Genomic DNA, 17,053 nt, shown 5'->3' with positions numbered 1-17,053 from the left:
GCACACACACTTCTGTTGCTCTGTCTTACTCATTTAGGAGTAGCTCAATTCCCCCCATGCTGCACTGAACTTCCTACTGAAGAAAGTAATGGTTCTCCTGAAGTAATCTAATTCAGAGCCATCTGGCCCTTCATAGGTGGCAATCCTAACTTACTTTAGGATAATAAAATCCAATGGAGACAGAATAGCAAAATCTATTCTACAGTGTCCCCAGCAATTCCATTACACAAATAAAATCCATATTTGTTTTCTCTGGACAGTTTAGAGATAGTTTATTTTCAACCTAATCCAACACATGCAACAAAATATATATTTAAAAAGATTTTTTCAAAAAGTTATGAATTTATGAATTTTGAATTTATGAATGGTTTATGAATGCAGAATTTCCTTTAAAATAACAGCATACACTGAAATTCAAATGCTGACTACAATGACTGAAAGTCTGTATCACCTTGAGTAGAGCACACTAAACTACAGCATTCATCTTGTCAGTCTAAAAAAAATCTGATTAGTTAGGAAAGGACAGTGGCAGGAAGAATTTGCCAAAAAATTACAGAAGACCCGTATCACAAAGTTCTTCAAAAATTTCTTAGCAGGTACTTTTACCCTTCTTTAAAAGGAGACACATATCGTAGATGATTTTATCCTTTAGTAATTCCTAAAATCTCACAGCTATTTGAGCAAATTAGGGCATGGGGCTCCTTATAGCACTTCACACTGCTGAGAAGGAGACAACCTGAATGCACTGATTAATAGACTTAAAGGACCCAGTGATCAGAGGATTTATAACAGTACATCTTTATGAGCATGTACTGATTTCATGTATCTGATTTTCACGGGTTTAAGCTGCTAAATGCTTCAAGAAATACTACCAGGACTTTGCACAGAGAGCAAAATCCAAAACATTTCAAGTTGAAATAAAATTCCCGCAGCAGTTGTTGTAACAGCAAACTGCAAAATGGCAGCAGGAGAAAAAAGATCCCGCATGTTACATATGGTCACGACCTGACCTCCAGCAGCATCCCAGAGGATCCTGCAGCACAGCTCGCCAAGGGCTGATGCTCCAACCTCAGCTGCAGCAGCATCCGTAGGGAAGACCTACATGGATGATGACTCCAAAGACTCCAGCGTAAACTAAATGACTGGTAGCTACAAAGGCTGGAGGACTAAATTAACTAGGGCAGAATTATGGTATGGGGTGTTGCTGAAAGGTAAAATGACTGGGGACCTAGAAGAAATTGCCATATTTATCCAAGAGGTTAATAAATAAAGGAGGGAGAGAGGGAGAACGGTTCATACAGGGTTAAATGCCATAGATCACATCAAAGACGAATACAGAGTGAAAGATTTTTTTTTAAAAAAAAAGCATTTGTGAAACAAGTTAGCAGAAGAATATCAAATATGAACTTATGAATACTGTATTTTCACTGGTGGATATTCTTTATAGCAGTGGAGGAGTCAGTAGCATGTGACAGAATAAGTGCATGTTAAATCATCTTAACCATTTAAAAATGGCTATGTATATGACTTTAAGACATCTTTTCACGCATCTTCAAAARATGTTTTAAAAAACAATGTCTATCAGAGAGCAAATGTGCTGAGGCAAAAGTGTGGATCAGATAGACGAGCCACTGTAGAAGATGAGTGCTGCCCTCTATGCTACCAGAATCTGTGGCTCACTTTCAAAAGCACATTTCCATAAGTAAAAGCAACTAAGAATGAGAAAAATCAGGGAAGCAAAGTTTCTGTGCAATCCTTAAGTCTAACAAAAGGAGAACTTATATGCCATTTACCATTGTTAGTAATCAAGATACAGGTAGGATCACCTAGACTTGAGTGGCTTTTTACTAACTTAGAAAGTAAGGTTCAGTATCCGTGTTCAATAATATTTATTGTCACAAGTCAGCAGGTGTTTTACGAGGATGACACTGATGATACAAGTCCGCTGCACCCCRTGTCAGGAAGGCGAGGGGTGGGCATGCAGTAACTCCTCAGAAATATACCGCTCCGGAGCAGCTTTCAGTCTACAAGGACAGGCCACCGGGAGGGGTTGTCCCCCTCCACTCCAAAGCCTCCATAAGACATTGCAGCTTTGATTTCTCCTCAGGACACATTGGCCTAACTAACTTCATTCACTTTAATGGCAACAGCAAAAAACAAACCAGGGAGCTACCAAAAATCTACATCATACTCCTCAGCTGAAATCCCGAGGGGGCTAACAAGGTGTTTGAATACACCTTTTCTGAACTTTCTTTAGATCATATGTACATATTATATATACAACACTCAAAGTCTCCTCAGTTCTCCCTCAACTTTCAGCAGTTGTAAAAAATCTATTCAAACTAACAAAAATCATTCTTCAAAAGTCACGAAAATTGTGAGCAGCAGGTGCAATTTAAGAGCAAATGCTTCATCATCAAATTAAAGACAATATCTTAAYGAATTAACTGCATCATAATGTAATGGGACCTCAAAATGTAAAGTTAGATTAGAAAATTATGAAAAACTCTAAGTAAAAATACGTGAATTAGAACAAATAAAATTAAATTTGACATSACCTCCTATTACATAAATATATATATTTGAGAGATTCCAAACACTTGCCTGCAGCTAAATGGTTTATGCCTGAGGCCCAAGGCCCTCTCCCAAAACCTCAGTGCTTAATAATGATCCACACATTCAACTTCTCAATACAGAAGAAAGAGCAAGCAAATAGAAAGTTCTCCAAAATACATAATTTCTGCAAAGCTACTTGTAAATTCAGGYTGGATTCTGCTTAGGCATAACMATGTTGTGAAAAAAGCAAAAAWTTCTGAAAATATTTATGTTCAGAAGGGAAAAGCTGCAGTYTGAATTCAACTTCCGTTTAAAACAAGAGGACTAAAAAATCTAAAAACCAAAATCTTTCATTTTGACCCCTAAATTACTATTTTTTAAATGTTCATTTCATAAAAGCAAACCAAAAAACCTCTTTTCCCATGGAATAGCATGGCACAACTTCCATCCTATTAAACACCACCCTTTCAAAAAAAAAAAAAAAAAAAGCAAAACAACGAAAAACACATGCAACGCTGTGTCCCTCAATCCGCTGCTACAAGCAGAAGTTCTCTCATGCACTCTCCACTTTGAATTTCTTCATAGTGTATTAGTCCCATACAACGATCTACTTCAAGGCAACATCTCAGCATACCATTTACAAGGGCTCCATSCAAAGACCCTTTACAGAGTGCATATACGCCGTACTTAGCAAGAAAAACATTGAAAGAGCCATGACAGCTACCCATCCGATTCTAAAACAATACCAAAACTCGCCATCCTGGCAAACAAGGCCTTCGGGGTTACAAGAGTTTCCTGCAGAAAGGGAGCGTTATACAGCCATTTGTTTGAGCGTCCTGGCCCAGTGGCACAGGCGATCCTTCATCACCCGATAACAGTTAGTATTACTGCGAGGTCAGCCTCACTCCATTGTTTTTACAGCAATTTGCATTTTATTTTCCATAATGCTTTTTAATTTCACTTTTTCAATTATTGCTTTCAGGCAATTGCTTTAATTCTGTGTTGTTCCACAAGGAACGGCATTTTCCTCTGGCTGCGCGAGGAGATGCATCACRCTGCATTAACGCTGATAAGCCTCTCCGCGGGCGAAGGCAGCGCCGCCCCGCCAGCCTTGGCAGCCCRGCGGTGGGGGCTTAGCCAGCACCTACCGCTATCACCGACAGATCGGCCCCCTTCCAYGGCTCTGATGACAGTCTCCCCAGGATTACCAGTGGCGTTTTAAACTTTTAAACGTGTGCGGTACCCCCTTCCGATTTGAGATTCGCCAAAGCAAATGGCACCACCGGAGACCGTGGCAAAACACACTCGCCTGCAAAGCCAGAACAAGCCGCTTTCCCTAATCCAATGCCACGTTAATGCGAAGCTCAGCAATGATGGATGGACTCATTAGCTCTGCAGTTATCTCCTACTGAACCAGGTGCCAAGACATATGGTTTAGCAGATGTTCTAGCAAAGGGCTCTATTCTCTGCACTGTGCAAGTGTCCAGTTAAACTGGACACCGATAAGACACTGCAAATCGTACCGGGCTTGTGGGAGTCACAATTGTTCCCAGCTCAGGAAGCAGTTAAAACACAGCCCYATTATGCAAAAAAACCCTATTGCTCTGATATTCCTATTAGAGTCACAGAACACATGCTGGACAATATGCACAATGCTTTCTAGACTCTTTGCGTACCGAAACGTTATTTATTCTACTCAGGCGATTCTATTTCCAYACCTAGTAATAATGAAATGAAGCTTAAAACTGTGGAAGCTTTCTTCACACAATAGGAAAATCAAATAATCAAACAGATTCCCCCCCCCCATGTTTGCATTTCAATGTTAGAATGTTCTCTATGTGCACTACTCTTTCAAATATTTAATATTTAACATGTATCCATCCAGAAGCCAGGATTAATGTGACTCTTGTTTGCAAAGTTATTTATTCACATAACTCCACTGGAATGCATGGTATTTCAAAGGGAAAAAAAAAAGCAGAATCAAAAGGGATTCTAATTATACTAATTCAACAAATCAACAAAGAACAAATGAACAAAGAAACAAGGTGCACAAAATTTAATAAATGAAATAAATGTTATTCCAGAGAAAAGTGTCCTTTCAAAGAAAGGCAATTCATATACTGAAAAATTAAGAGAAAATTAGCAGAAGTAGGCAACAACTGATCAACTTTTTCTGATACGCTACATCAAACCATTTAAGATTATAAATACATTCACACACACTTATGTTCATTTCTTGTATTAAAGCATTTTCAGCAAGTATTACTGTTAACTTCTGAAATTTTAAAGACGAAGCAAACTGAAGCACCAAAAGGCATACATTTTCACTTGAAAATGTCCCTTTTGTGCATGTAGAAATGTAGGGTTACCATCTCGGGCTCGTAGGTTCCTATCATACAACCCAAATGCCTCAGTGMATATGGTGGCACTGAACTACAAATGTTATCTTCTCTCCACAGTAGAAATTTTAAGAAGAGGGAAAAAGATATGTAGGGGGGGAGGCGGGAGAAACAGCAGCATTACARTCAAAAGATCTGTGGGTTGGCAAAAGGAGGATACACACCAAGACTTAATCTATTTTAAAAGGAAAAAAAAAATCAATACTTCAAACAAAACCTATGGATTTTGAATCTCTTTCAGAATTTGTCAATAATTAGGGAGCACAAAGAAAATGCTTCAGTAAAAAAGTGTGACAGATTTGATACTATATTATGTTGTAAAGCAAAAAAAAAATTGAGCTGCGTGTCTGTCCTTCTGCTCCCACATCTAGTATTCGCCCTCTCACGAAAGGTATGTTTCAGATCCTCTTGTTCAGCCAGTTAGATCTCTTTATCTATGCAAACATTTGTTTTCTATTAATGCAGRTGCAACTTTTAAAAAAACTTGTGTTATCTTTACTGCTTATCTTTCAGTGTCAGAACTCTGGCTGTCCCAGACCTTGGTCCAGTGGCTGCAAAATGTAGGGCGGAGTGGGGGGGATATGAAAGGGGACATGAGACCAGATACAATCTAAAAGCAAACAAGCAAGAACAAAATCTAAGCGCATGAAGGCCAGCGGAAGTTTAATTCAATGTTAATTTCTATTTGTCTGAAATGTTTATAGAAATACATTTATAGAATATCATCTGAGCTGATGAAAAGACTCATGTTACAGTAATAAACACAAAAGAATCAGTGTATTGAAATGCTGTACCTATTCTCATCTATTTTTAGTTTCAGCCGCACAAAGGTACGTGCACTTATTTAAACAGAGAGAAACGGAAACATGCAAATATGCGTCTACACAGATCATTCGATGTACTATCAGGGCTTTTCCCCAACAACTAGAAAATTAAAGTTGACACAGGACACTGCAACAGGTCATGCTACTGGGATCACTTTTACTTAAGTTCACACTGCAGCAAGTCTTCCTTCCTGCTTCTGACCAGTCATTCTCACCTTCTCCTACATGCCAACACTGCTTATATAGTTCAGTGATGCAGGAGAAAATTAAGATAAAAAATAAATTAAAAAAAACACCAATTCTCTTCTCTCCTTGCCTCTTCCCCCCCTAAAAAAACCCCACTCGAATTCTTTTTCAGCCAGCTCAGTTTCCTGAACTGACTTACCAGACAGCTGAAAAAGCTCCAGGGTTAGTAGGCAGAAGGGGCAGGGAGAGACAAGCTCAGATTGTGGCAGCTCAGCCTAAGCCTGGCTTGCACAGCTGTGGGACTTCCCTCGCAGCCTGACAGCACGATTGGCAAGGCAGAGCCAGGCACCTGGTTTTTGTTTCCCACTGCCTGCTTTACTCTAGCCCTCTCTAAAGAGAGGACTGGGACAGCCAGAGAGCACCAGCACGTCTGCTAATGAAGGCTCTCACTGCAAAACTCTATTATTTCAATGCAAGCAAATGGGATCTTAGATAATTGCAGACATAAAAAGTCCCAGTGTCCCAGATTGCACTTTGGATCTTTACTTACCAAAGAATACATTTTACTAGCATTTTTTTGCTGTTTTTTAAAGGAAATATCTCTTCTCTTTCAATAAAAACATCACAAAAAGTTATTTTCTTTAGCATAGTGTACTTTGAAAGCATCTTTTTTTCGCATTTCATTTTATTTTATGTTTTCTTGCAGYAGCTTTTGTTGTTATGAGAAAAATACATTCCTGGAATGTTTCAGCTCAGGGCTCTCAAAAACAATTACTTAGGCATTTGATTTGATCTGATGGTTGTTCCTTCCTGGKTGTTCAGACTTTGAATCTCTGGTTTGGTCAAAGGTTAAAGTGAACCTCTTCCGAGTCACACACTGTGAAGCCTCAGAGGGCCCCATACATATTCCCCTCGGGTTTTCATTAAGAGAGTCTATTCACTACTAGTTGTGCACAACAGGAGCAGTAACTTGCTATGTTACCTGTTTAGTGAAGGAAGTTCAGATAGCTAAAGTTGAGAATTTGCACTTACGTTKGGAAAATAAAACAGAGGCTTGGAATTATGAGGAAGGAAGAAGAAATACGTGTCACCTTTAAACTGGTGARTATTTGGCACCGTTTAAGGGAAAACAGGAATCTAAACCCAAGCATACACACTCRGTAGCAAGTTATCTTCAAGAATATCAGTGCGCTTCATAAGAGTAGAATTACCCAAAGGTCAAAGGGAACGTCCATTCCTCATCCAGCAAAAGAATCGTCATCTTTTACGCTATTAGAAAGCACCCATTTCTGTGACATGTGCACGCATACAAAACCCCAAGAAGGGACAAAACATATGTTTTCTGAGTTGTTCTGGCTGCTAACTGGGCTCCTCGAGGGAGGGAAAGTTAGACAGGGTAATCCGTCAAAGTTACCTGCCTGCGAGGCGYGAGTGGTATGGAAGAATTCCAGCTGCCTGCCTCCCCCAGGCCTTTCTGACCAATTTCCCGTCCAAGGTGGTGCTTTACCTTGTTTCTTGCATGCTCCTATTGTTATAGCCTCGCCTTTGATATATTAATCCAGGTTCATTTTGCATGCTTTATGCACTCAGTTTGGCAAGGGCTTGCAATTGGATTCCTCTTCCTCAAAGAATGCATTTTATATTTGCTCTGTTTAAACAAGGTGCTACTCAAAGACATGAAAAACAKGTAATTCCTACCGATAAGATCCCTTTTTACTAAATGCAATGCAGTTACTGCTAGACTTATGTGAGGTTTGGTATTGTAGCATATTTGTCCAGCAAAGTATTTTACCTACCATCCAAWTTTTCCCATCTCATTCTATCCATTTAAAAGATTCTCCCTTTGAAACTCCAAGTTTCTCACATGCCTATATGCAACTGTTGCTCAAGATCTGTCAGCTCCATTATTTCTTAAAAAAGAATTCAAACAGATTGGGAAGAACTGATTATAGTTCACTTCAAAGTATTAAGTTTGGCAAAAATACATATATTATGAAGGTCTGAAAGTGTATTGAAATACACATTTTTTGAAAGAAGACAAGAGTTCTGTTCTAAAGGGCATATCTGAAAACCATTACAAATCAGATAGGTTTTACGTATGCCTTAAGCATCGACTCTCTGAACTGCACACATAAAGGCATACATGCAACTAAACTGAATTTTTATCTATGTCAAGCTGCAAAGTAACAGTTTTAAAGTGGTAAGCACAAACTTCTGCAATCCTTCTAACCAATCTACTTAACTATAAGCAATCTGCCCCACAAACCCTCAAAAAAGCTTAAAATTTTCTGCAGTGAGGAAAAACAAATCTGGCTTTAGTCACCTCAGGTTAAATATACATACTTCTAATAATTACATAATGATAGAAATTGAAGTCCTCCCCCCTGCCACTATGGTGAGACACACACACAGGCAGCATGTAGCAGTTACTTTTATGCTGTCGTATTAAAAGCCCTGTTGAGAAAATGAGATACACTTACACATGCACATAACACACACAGTCACATTCCTTCTGCCACCTGCTTGGCCAAGGCACTCATTATAATTTTTATGATGAAATCATTCTCAAAATTATGACAGCTTATTATTACATCTGTGTTTAACTAGATATCAAATGCTGATTATATGTATTTGCTGCTAACAAATTTTGACACAATGGTGTTGATTGCAGGTAGAGAAGGACCACAAAGGCTTAAAGAAAAACCTTTATCCATTGTCCATTCCAGTTTTCTAATTTTAAACCAARAAAATTGTTTATATGTTTCTCCATTTAATCAAATTAAAATTTTACTTCAACTAAGCAGTTTACATGCAGAAGAAAAAAGGCTTAGGAATTTAAATATTTCACTTCCAGAAACAAGCTTGTCCTCCAGCTGGATAGCCTGGGATGAGTYGGCCTTACCTGGAGCCATAACTTGTTATTCACTGCATCCCTCCCCGTAGCAATGCATTGAAATGTAGCGTTCTGCCCGGCATTGACCTCTACATCCCCCAGCCTCAAGAAATGTGGAGATTTATCTGCAGAGGTGGAAAACAAAAATTACAARCAATGCTTATTATCTTTTTTTAAAAGTCTCAGTAATGTTATTATCTCCCCGAAGATGCATATTATAACAACTTYTGGTTAAAAACAGAAACAGAAGAAAGAAAATGATTTGTTTCATCTCAGTTCAAGAAGAAAGAGTGCTTCTAGTTCTTTCCCTTCTCCCCRGTGATTCTACTACTTTATGTCGTACATGAGTTATTATAAAGTCTTTTACAAATCAAAGCCAAAAGGAGGAGATCAAATGCCAAAATGTCAGTAGCACATTACAAAAATTATCCCAAAGTATTTCTATTATATGAAATCTGTCATACTGAGAAGAAGCCAATTAGCAGAATAGGGCTCAGGTAAAAAGGTAGATATTATCCAGATTACATGCAACGTAACTTTGAGCTCTATTATTTTRCTTAATGAAACTACTTGTGCCATTTCGGTACAAATCTGTTCCCTATATTGGCAAAGCCCCTAGGAAAGCTCTGTGGCACAATCACCTGAAGGATTTTTCAGACGTAAAAAAGTCAACAGACAAATTGGAGGGAAAGATACGCTACATAGCTCTCACATGTCCCTTTCTCAAAAACTACTAGCTAAAACAGTAGTAGAACTACTATTAACTGGTGCTTACAAACAAAGAAACAAAAAAGTGGCAGCAATTTGGAAAGAATAGGGTTTAAACATCATTAACAAAAAAAGAGCTTATCTGAATACTGCATCATTCTGATAATCTGCTCTCATGGCTGTAGTCAAGTGCCTTTTGTTTTGTCACTTATTTCACACAAAACAAAAACCAGATACTGAAGCAGAGTTTTGCTGAGTACAGAAATCATATAACCATGTTGGCTGAAATACAAAAAGGTAGATAGCTCAAACATCCCCTTCAGCTTGGGAGCCAATGAGAGATTTAGAGGGAGAAGATAATAAAATGTGAGATTGTACTTGCAACTTTATTATTTGGCATATTTCAGCCAATTTWGTGGGTTTTATTGTACTATCGTCTTTTTGGAAAGCAATTAAATTAAAAACCACGAGGTTTTTAATTTTTTTAAAAAAACACTACAATAAAATTATTTTAGAAAGGGGACATCTAGGGCAAAGTAAGGAAGAGCRGAATAGAACCAAATTAACAAACAGAATGGTGGTAACAAATGACTGAAGTACACATATTGATTTCTTCCTCACACCTTTCCATTAGTACCACATTAGAATTCATACAACTTGTGTTTGCATGTGTGTAGTTCTTCCTCGAGATTAAGCACAGAAAAGCAAATGTAAATGYCTGAAGCATGTCTCAAAAAGATCAACCCTTCAGTAGCTGGAAGCAGTATTTTTCTTTCAACCTGTTTTGTCCACTAAAAAAAAATTTGRTGAAAAAAGAGAAGAAAAGAACAGGGGCATGAAACCTAACAAACCTGCAACATGCACCTGCCAAGTAAGCTTGCTGTAATCAGTGAATTACACATTAATATTAAAACCTATTTTGATTATGCACGCCAACTACTTACAAATAAAAAGACTAGTGCTGAATAAAAGCTTTAGGCTTTTGTATTCATGGAATACTTTATGGTAGAAAAAGATTTTACCTAGGTAAATCACTACCGCAATACTACATTTTCCCCTGGAAGTTGCAACAGAAATACGACTGAAGGAACAAAGGACATCAGTGATCAAGTGATGAAAACTCAGCAGTCTACAGCACTATCAAATGTGTTCTGAAAAGACAGAGAAAAATGCAGCTCTTAATCATTACTTACCACAAGGGTAACTCAGAACCTGGATGTCATCAATGGCAATGTAGCCATTTCTCCCATCTGAGACTTCAGCTTCAAATATTACCTGTCAAAATGAAAGAAAAAATGTTTACAACACTCATTTCTACAGAATTCCCACAATGGCAAGCGTGTAGATATAAGACACACTGCTTTTTCATTTAGTTGAAGTTGCTACTGGGTTTGACAACTGAACAGAATATTTATTACTTAAATGTATTGTAGTTCCATACCATTCAAACACATGAATTTGGATTTGCTGCTTATGGTACATCAGAAAAGCATGTTTATTGCCTCATTAATTGCATACTATTATCACTGCACTAAACATATAAACATGATTCAATTCTGAAAAAAAACCCTTTACTTTCAGATAGTTTCAACACCACACTACACAAATGACCAACAATTTTAACAAAATTTGTATTCTTGTATGAGTAGTCCACTTTCTCCTGTAATCTTCTACAGTATAACTGCCAAAAAAAAAAAACAAAAAAGATGCAGCAGCACAAAAATAGTTTAGCACTCCCCAGTGGCAATGAAAAGAGTTATAGCATAAGATTTATGTAGTAGCAGTTAACTTCATTCTTTATTCTGGTAAGGCAATAGGGAAATTGCTGTGTGGTGCAAATGAAGAGATCATGTTCATATCCCAACTTCTTGTTTCACTTCAGACAAGCAGTAATAAGAATTGGTTTTGGGTTGCTCTTGAGGACGGAGCTGTCTGTTGCTACAGAAGTGGCAAAACAATGTCAAATTGACCAGAACAAATTTATTGTCAAGATTCATAGTGCCTTACTACATAAAAAAAAAAAAAAAAAGCAGAGTATAGGGAGGGTAAAGGGACAGAGATCAGAGGGAAAAATAAATGGATTAAGCATGAATCCTTACAGTAAATGGAAGATACATCAGTATCTTTAAACCAATAAAGAAATTTGGCTGAAGCGATGTGGTATAAACTTACAACAGTGATTGCCCAAAATAAATAAATAACTGTTGAGGTCTTCTGTGCAAGACAGCTTAGAGAAAGTTAGTGGCGCTACACGCAGTTTTTTCAGTAGGTGACATCTCTCATTCTCAGGGACAATGTGATGGAGCAGTGAAGGCAACGGACTGATAGCCCATTGTACTCTGTAGGCAACTGGGAGAAAGCTGTCCTCATCGAGGACCCTTCTCAGATCTTCTTACTAGGAGATCCACACTGCAGCCACTTAGGAAGTAATGGTCACATTGAATCCCGCACTTTCTTCAGTCTCAAGGGAGTCCTAGGAGCAAGCAGCTGTCACCTGCCCCAACCTCCGGTAGCTTCTGCAGGCAAGGAATCCCTGCAGGCCTGTTTATACCCAGAGCTACTTCTACAGTCTTCCAGAACCGTAAATATGAAAATTTGCGACCGAAGGGTGGATATAAGCATGTTCAAAGTGTTGTTTACAGYGACGACTGTACAAAGAGGAAACCTGCAGGGCATGTAAACTTTGAGAGTACCAGGCTACAGCCCCGCGTCCAAATTCTCCAGAACCTCTTGCCAAGGTTCTGGCTGCTCTTCTCTCCACTTTTGTCTTTAACAGCTACACCTAGATTCATTCCCCCTCAAACCCTTTACTGACTATGTGGTGGGCATGACAATCAAATAACTCAATAAGAAATAACTATAGTATTTAAGTCTAACAGACCGATTTCTTTAAATCTCCATACAATCCTATCACATACATGAATAAACTCTGAAAAGTCTTTGCTTTTCAAAGCTCAACTCAGAAATGTTAAACACAGTAGATTAAATTTATATCTAGTTCTGAATAGGGTTGTTACTAATTCATTTGGTAATAACTTTGATCCAGCTCCCAGGGAACCTTAGCATCATGTAAATATGCATCCATCCTTCCTCTGTATGTTGATAGCTTCCTACTCTGGGAGGAGGGGAAAGGAGGATAGACACAGAGCAATTACCTTCTTTGGGACATGGGTGGGAATATACTTTTTTTTTCTGCCTCCTCCAGATTAAAGGTCCTATGTTCCAAGAAAGGTAACTTGCTCCTCACCACCACCTCTTCAAGAGTGAAAAGCTATCAAAAGAAGTAAAGTTCACTGGGAGGAATGGAGAGACCCATGAGAAGAGAGCACTGAAAAATGGGAAAAGGTGAGAAACCTACAGAGTGTTATAGGGAGTAATGCTTACGAAGCAAGACCAAGGAAAATGGAGTGATTAGAAGGAGGGAGATATTAGAGAGCTGAGATTTCACACATGGGGTGCTACATTATTTTTATTAATATTCATAAGCAGTCTAAATACGGATGTGAAGCATTCATAACTACAGACACTATATTGTAAAAGATGTAGCTAAGTTATGAGATTCTCTTCATGTTTTAATTTGATAATACCTCCTCACATTTAGAATGGGAAATGGAAAGAAGAAATTGCTTATATAGAAAAAGACAGCAAATTAAAACGCTGAGAAGTTAGATCAGAAACTGAGGTAGTTCTCTCTTTCTCACATGCACACATAGCATTTGAGAAAAAAACAGAGAGTTCAACTACTTTTTCACCAGAGTAAGTTTATCCTAACGGATAAACTTGGGAGTGAATCCTGCCAGCTAGTCTGAACTGCTGTTCAGTTTACAGTTCTATAAATAATGACAAAAATGCTTGCATTTTAGCTTAAAAATAATTCAGATTATCACTCTAGTCAACAACGCGAGTTCCCTATGCAACCAGAAATGTCCTTTCTCATATTATAAATTTAATTGCATACTCATACAGTATATTTTGAGACATTTGCTTCATTTAATGGTTAGRATAGACTGTTCTCTGGTGATCAATCAGACTTCTACACAGAAGAGTTCTGGAGACAGTTATCCTGTCTCATTTGATACAGGAGTCAGTGCAATGAATGAGAACGGGAAATGCTGAAAAGCTCAWGTAAGCTATATGCTACTCAGAGGAATTAGTCTTGATCCCTGAATTTTCTACTGAGTTCCTATGTGATGCTTGAATAGTTCCCTACACTGACCTTTTCCAAATAAAATTGTATCCTTGTTTTTGAAGTGCCTAAATTCAGATGCAACCAAAAATATGTCAAAGTCCCTGTACTGAACATGTTTTTGTGTATTTAGCAACCTGCAATGCATCTCTCATCCATATATTTGCTAATTTTCCCACAAAAGCCATGCAAACGTTTAGAAACTACAGGGTCATTTGGGCAAATCCACAGATCTCTTATTGACAGCGTCAAAAGCCAACGCTATTTGTCTGTTTTCTATGTGGCTGTCTTTAATTACTCAAATCAGTGACAAATCATGCTGCTATATTATTCATGACTTTGTAGACTTCTCTTGTATGTTCCCAAGCTGTTTTGTTTAAGTTTGAGAAGTCCTGGATCACTTGGTCAGTCTGCATATAGAAGATACTCCCTTTCTTCAGTTATCCTYGTTATCCATCTCCGAACCTCCTCCTAATTCAGGATAATTCAGGATCTCTCAGGATAACAAGAGTGGAACTGGTACACAGTAATCAAGATGGAGGTGAATCACGGATTTATACAACAGCATAATATCATTATTCAATTTATTCTGTACTCCATCCTTCACAATTCCTAACACTTAACTTGCTTTTTTTGATCATCACTGGGCTTTCAGCTGACGTTTTTATGAATCCTATGATCTTGCTGCTGAGTGCTAATGGTAAACTCAGAGCCCATCATTCTGTGTGCAAAATTAGGATTTTATTCAGCGTGCACTATTTTATATCTCTACATTAAAATATGCCTGCCATTTTACTATGCAGACTCTCATTCTTCTATGGTCCTTCTGCAGGTCTTCACAATCAGCTACTGTTCTCGCTAGCCTAAAGTCACTTTCACCTGCAAGTTTTCTCATTTCACTATTCTCTGCACCTACTCTGATCATTTATGAACACGTTGAAAAACACAAATCTTTACAGGATTCCCCTGGCGTTTTCTWCTGGGCACATTGACCATTTATTCTTACCTTCTCTTTTAAACAATTATCTGTCTAGGGAAGTATCTTTCTTTTCACRGAATGGCAGCTTAGTTTCACTATAAGCTTTTGCTGAGGGACGTTGTCAAAAGCCTTTTGGAAATGCAAGTTGCCTGTATCAACCAGATCACCCTTATGTAAACACTTGCTGACCCCTTTTAAAGGGCTCCAAGTTTGACACTCAGCCTGAGGTCACCTTGAATATATGACATACAACGTGCAGCAAAAAATCCAGATGATTTTAGTTATCTCAGATAAGGTAGTTCAAAATAGCACATACTTTGCTTTCACATCCCAGTTCTAAAATGCAAATGGTGACAACCACTCTTCACCTAGTATTATTCCAGAAATAAACATTTGTGAACAACAGTTTAACAGAATTTGAATGCAAAAAAAATTATTAATTATTGTAATAGAGACCCATAAAGGGATTTAGCTGCTAAARTTCGGTGCTTAAGAACTGCTCAAATCTCCACATTCCTATACAGATCTAACATAGTATCTTATGATCTCTATAAAGACTAAGCCTGCCCTCACAAGCAYGTGCAAAACTACCTAAGGACAGGCTCATCAAACTTCTAAGTACCTTAGTCTTAGCAAGATCCAAAATGTAGGTATTTTCCTTATTATCATGTTTGAGTCAGTGATCCAAATAAGCATTTCCAAAGAATCCCTAGTGAGTAAAAGCAAGAAAGGGAGCTGAGGAAGAGGAACAATGTCTCTGTAGCCCAATGCTTATAGAGCTCAACCTGGTTATGGGAAGGTCAGACCCAAGTCTTGCTCCAACGCATATTTTACATCAAACTTCTTTGTGTGCACACAGCAGAGAAGAAAGATTCACATGAAAAACCCAAAACTGTCATAACTAGGCTATACTCCACGGAGGCTAAGCACCTGGCTTTGCAGCCCTGCTCCAGCAGCCATGAGAGCAAAGAATAGATCTTCCATCTTTCAGAAAAATACACCACCTCTAGGGCTACTCTGCACAACAGTTCCTCTGCCTCCCTCTATTTTTGGCTCTCATACCTATTTTCTAAAAAAAAATCCATTCATAGTTAATTTCCACAGCCCTAGATTCAGCAATTCAACATGCCATTTCTTRCTTTATGTGATGCCTACCTGGCCGTAGAATAGAATTCTCTGCGGATTTTGTAAAAGTGATTTACCCAATATAAACCAGACACCACCATCACCACCAAACAGGGCATTTAAGTATAAATTCAGAGAATTTCCTTGTTCCTTTGATACTTGACTGATCTGACTACTTGCGATACAGATGAATGCCTGAATCTCCCAAAGTTTTGATGAGAGTCTTCTCAGGTAATCATATTTATGAAACAAACTTCCATACATTAATTAGAATACAGCAAAATAGCCTCTAATTAAAAAGAGCTGAAAAGAAATTTGAGATGGGTTTCCACAATTAGTAAAGACCTTTGTAGTCTTCACAGAGCATTCAATTCACATCTGTACAGCTATAAGAGGGCTTCTACCAGCTTAATTACCTGAAATAACACTTTTAAATGGATTAATTCCAATGCACATTGGAAAGGTGCATTAGAGAACTATACGAAATAGAAGGTATCATGTTTGGGACAGACTACAGTACAAAAAAGAACCTCAACTTGAGGCCAAAATGACTTGAAACTGCGGTCTCCTCTCCCTGTTTCAGTACTCAAAATCCTGATAGTACGTATTTTGATCTATTCTTGGCAGCTCCCACACCATTTCTATTCAGCTGGTGAATAAACCAAATGAAGAAGAAATGAATTTAAAAGAGCCAAATGAAGCAGTGGGAGTATTATTAACGTCACCAGTTTTAGAAAACTCTGAAAAATCTTTCATAAGAATCTAAAATGTAAAATTTTAAATGTTTTACTTTTTTGACTTTATACATTTCTTTGTTATTTTAATTTTTGTGAAAGTGCAGTACAGCAACTCCACATACAGTCCAGTCAAAATCGGCAAAGATTAAACAATGAAGTTTTGCAACAAAACAACCCTCTGCAGATGAAAAACCATGAACAGGAAGACCAACTATATATAAAATGATACAATATTAACAAATTATATTAATTGACAAGCTTTTAATTCTATCTAATGTTTCTGCAGTGTTAAAGATGATCTTAAACATTAAACAAAAATTTTAACTACTAATACAATAAAAACCTAAACATGAAAATAATATATATTAAACAAAAAAAGGCTTAACGAAAGCTAGCTGAAAATAAACAGGTGGAAGGGATATCTAGAATTTTTACCTCATATTTAAAAAATGTTGTTAAT

At 37.8% G+C, this 17,053-nt stretch overlaps 1 protein-coding gene across 1 annotated transcript in view; it reads right to left on the bottom strand.

The window, feature by feature from the left end:
• The window catches only part of PTPRK (protein tyrosine phosphatase receptor type K), a 431,918-nt gene that overhangs the window by 211,984 nt on the left and 202,881 nt on the right, over positions 1 to 17,053 (bottom strand). Inside the window, exons 5-6 of the mRNA XM_085314395.1 lie at positions 10,760 to 10,841; positions 8,868 to 8,983 (exon numbers count right to left, since the gene is read on the bottom strand). Of these exons, the coding sequence (XP_085170521.1) occupies positions 8,868 to 8,983; positions 10,760 to 10,841 (198 nt within the window). The remainder of the gene's footprint in view (positions 1 to 8,867; positions 8,984 to 10,759; positions 10,842 to 17,053) is intronic.

Source organism: Rhea americana, unplaced genomic scaffold, assembly GCF_003343005.1.
Source record: "Rhea americana isolate MKP2758 unplaced genomic scaffold, rheAme1 scaffold_110, whole genome shotgun sequence".
Taxonomy (NCBI): Eukaryota; Metazoa; Chordata; class Aves; order Rheiformes; family Rheidae; genus Rhea; species Rhea americana.
Note: the sequence above shows the minus strand (reverse complement) of the source record. Positions and strands in the feature narration are given on the sequence as shown.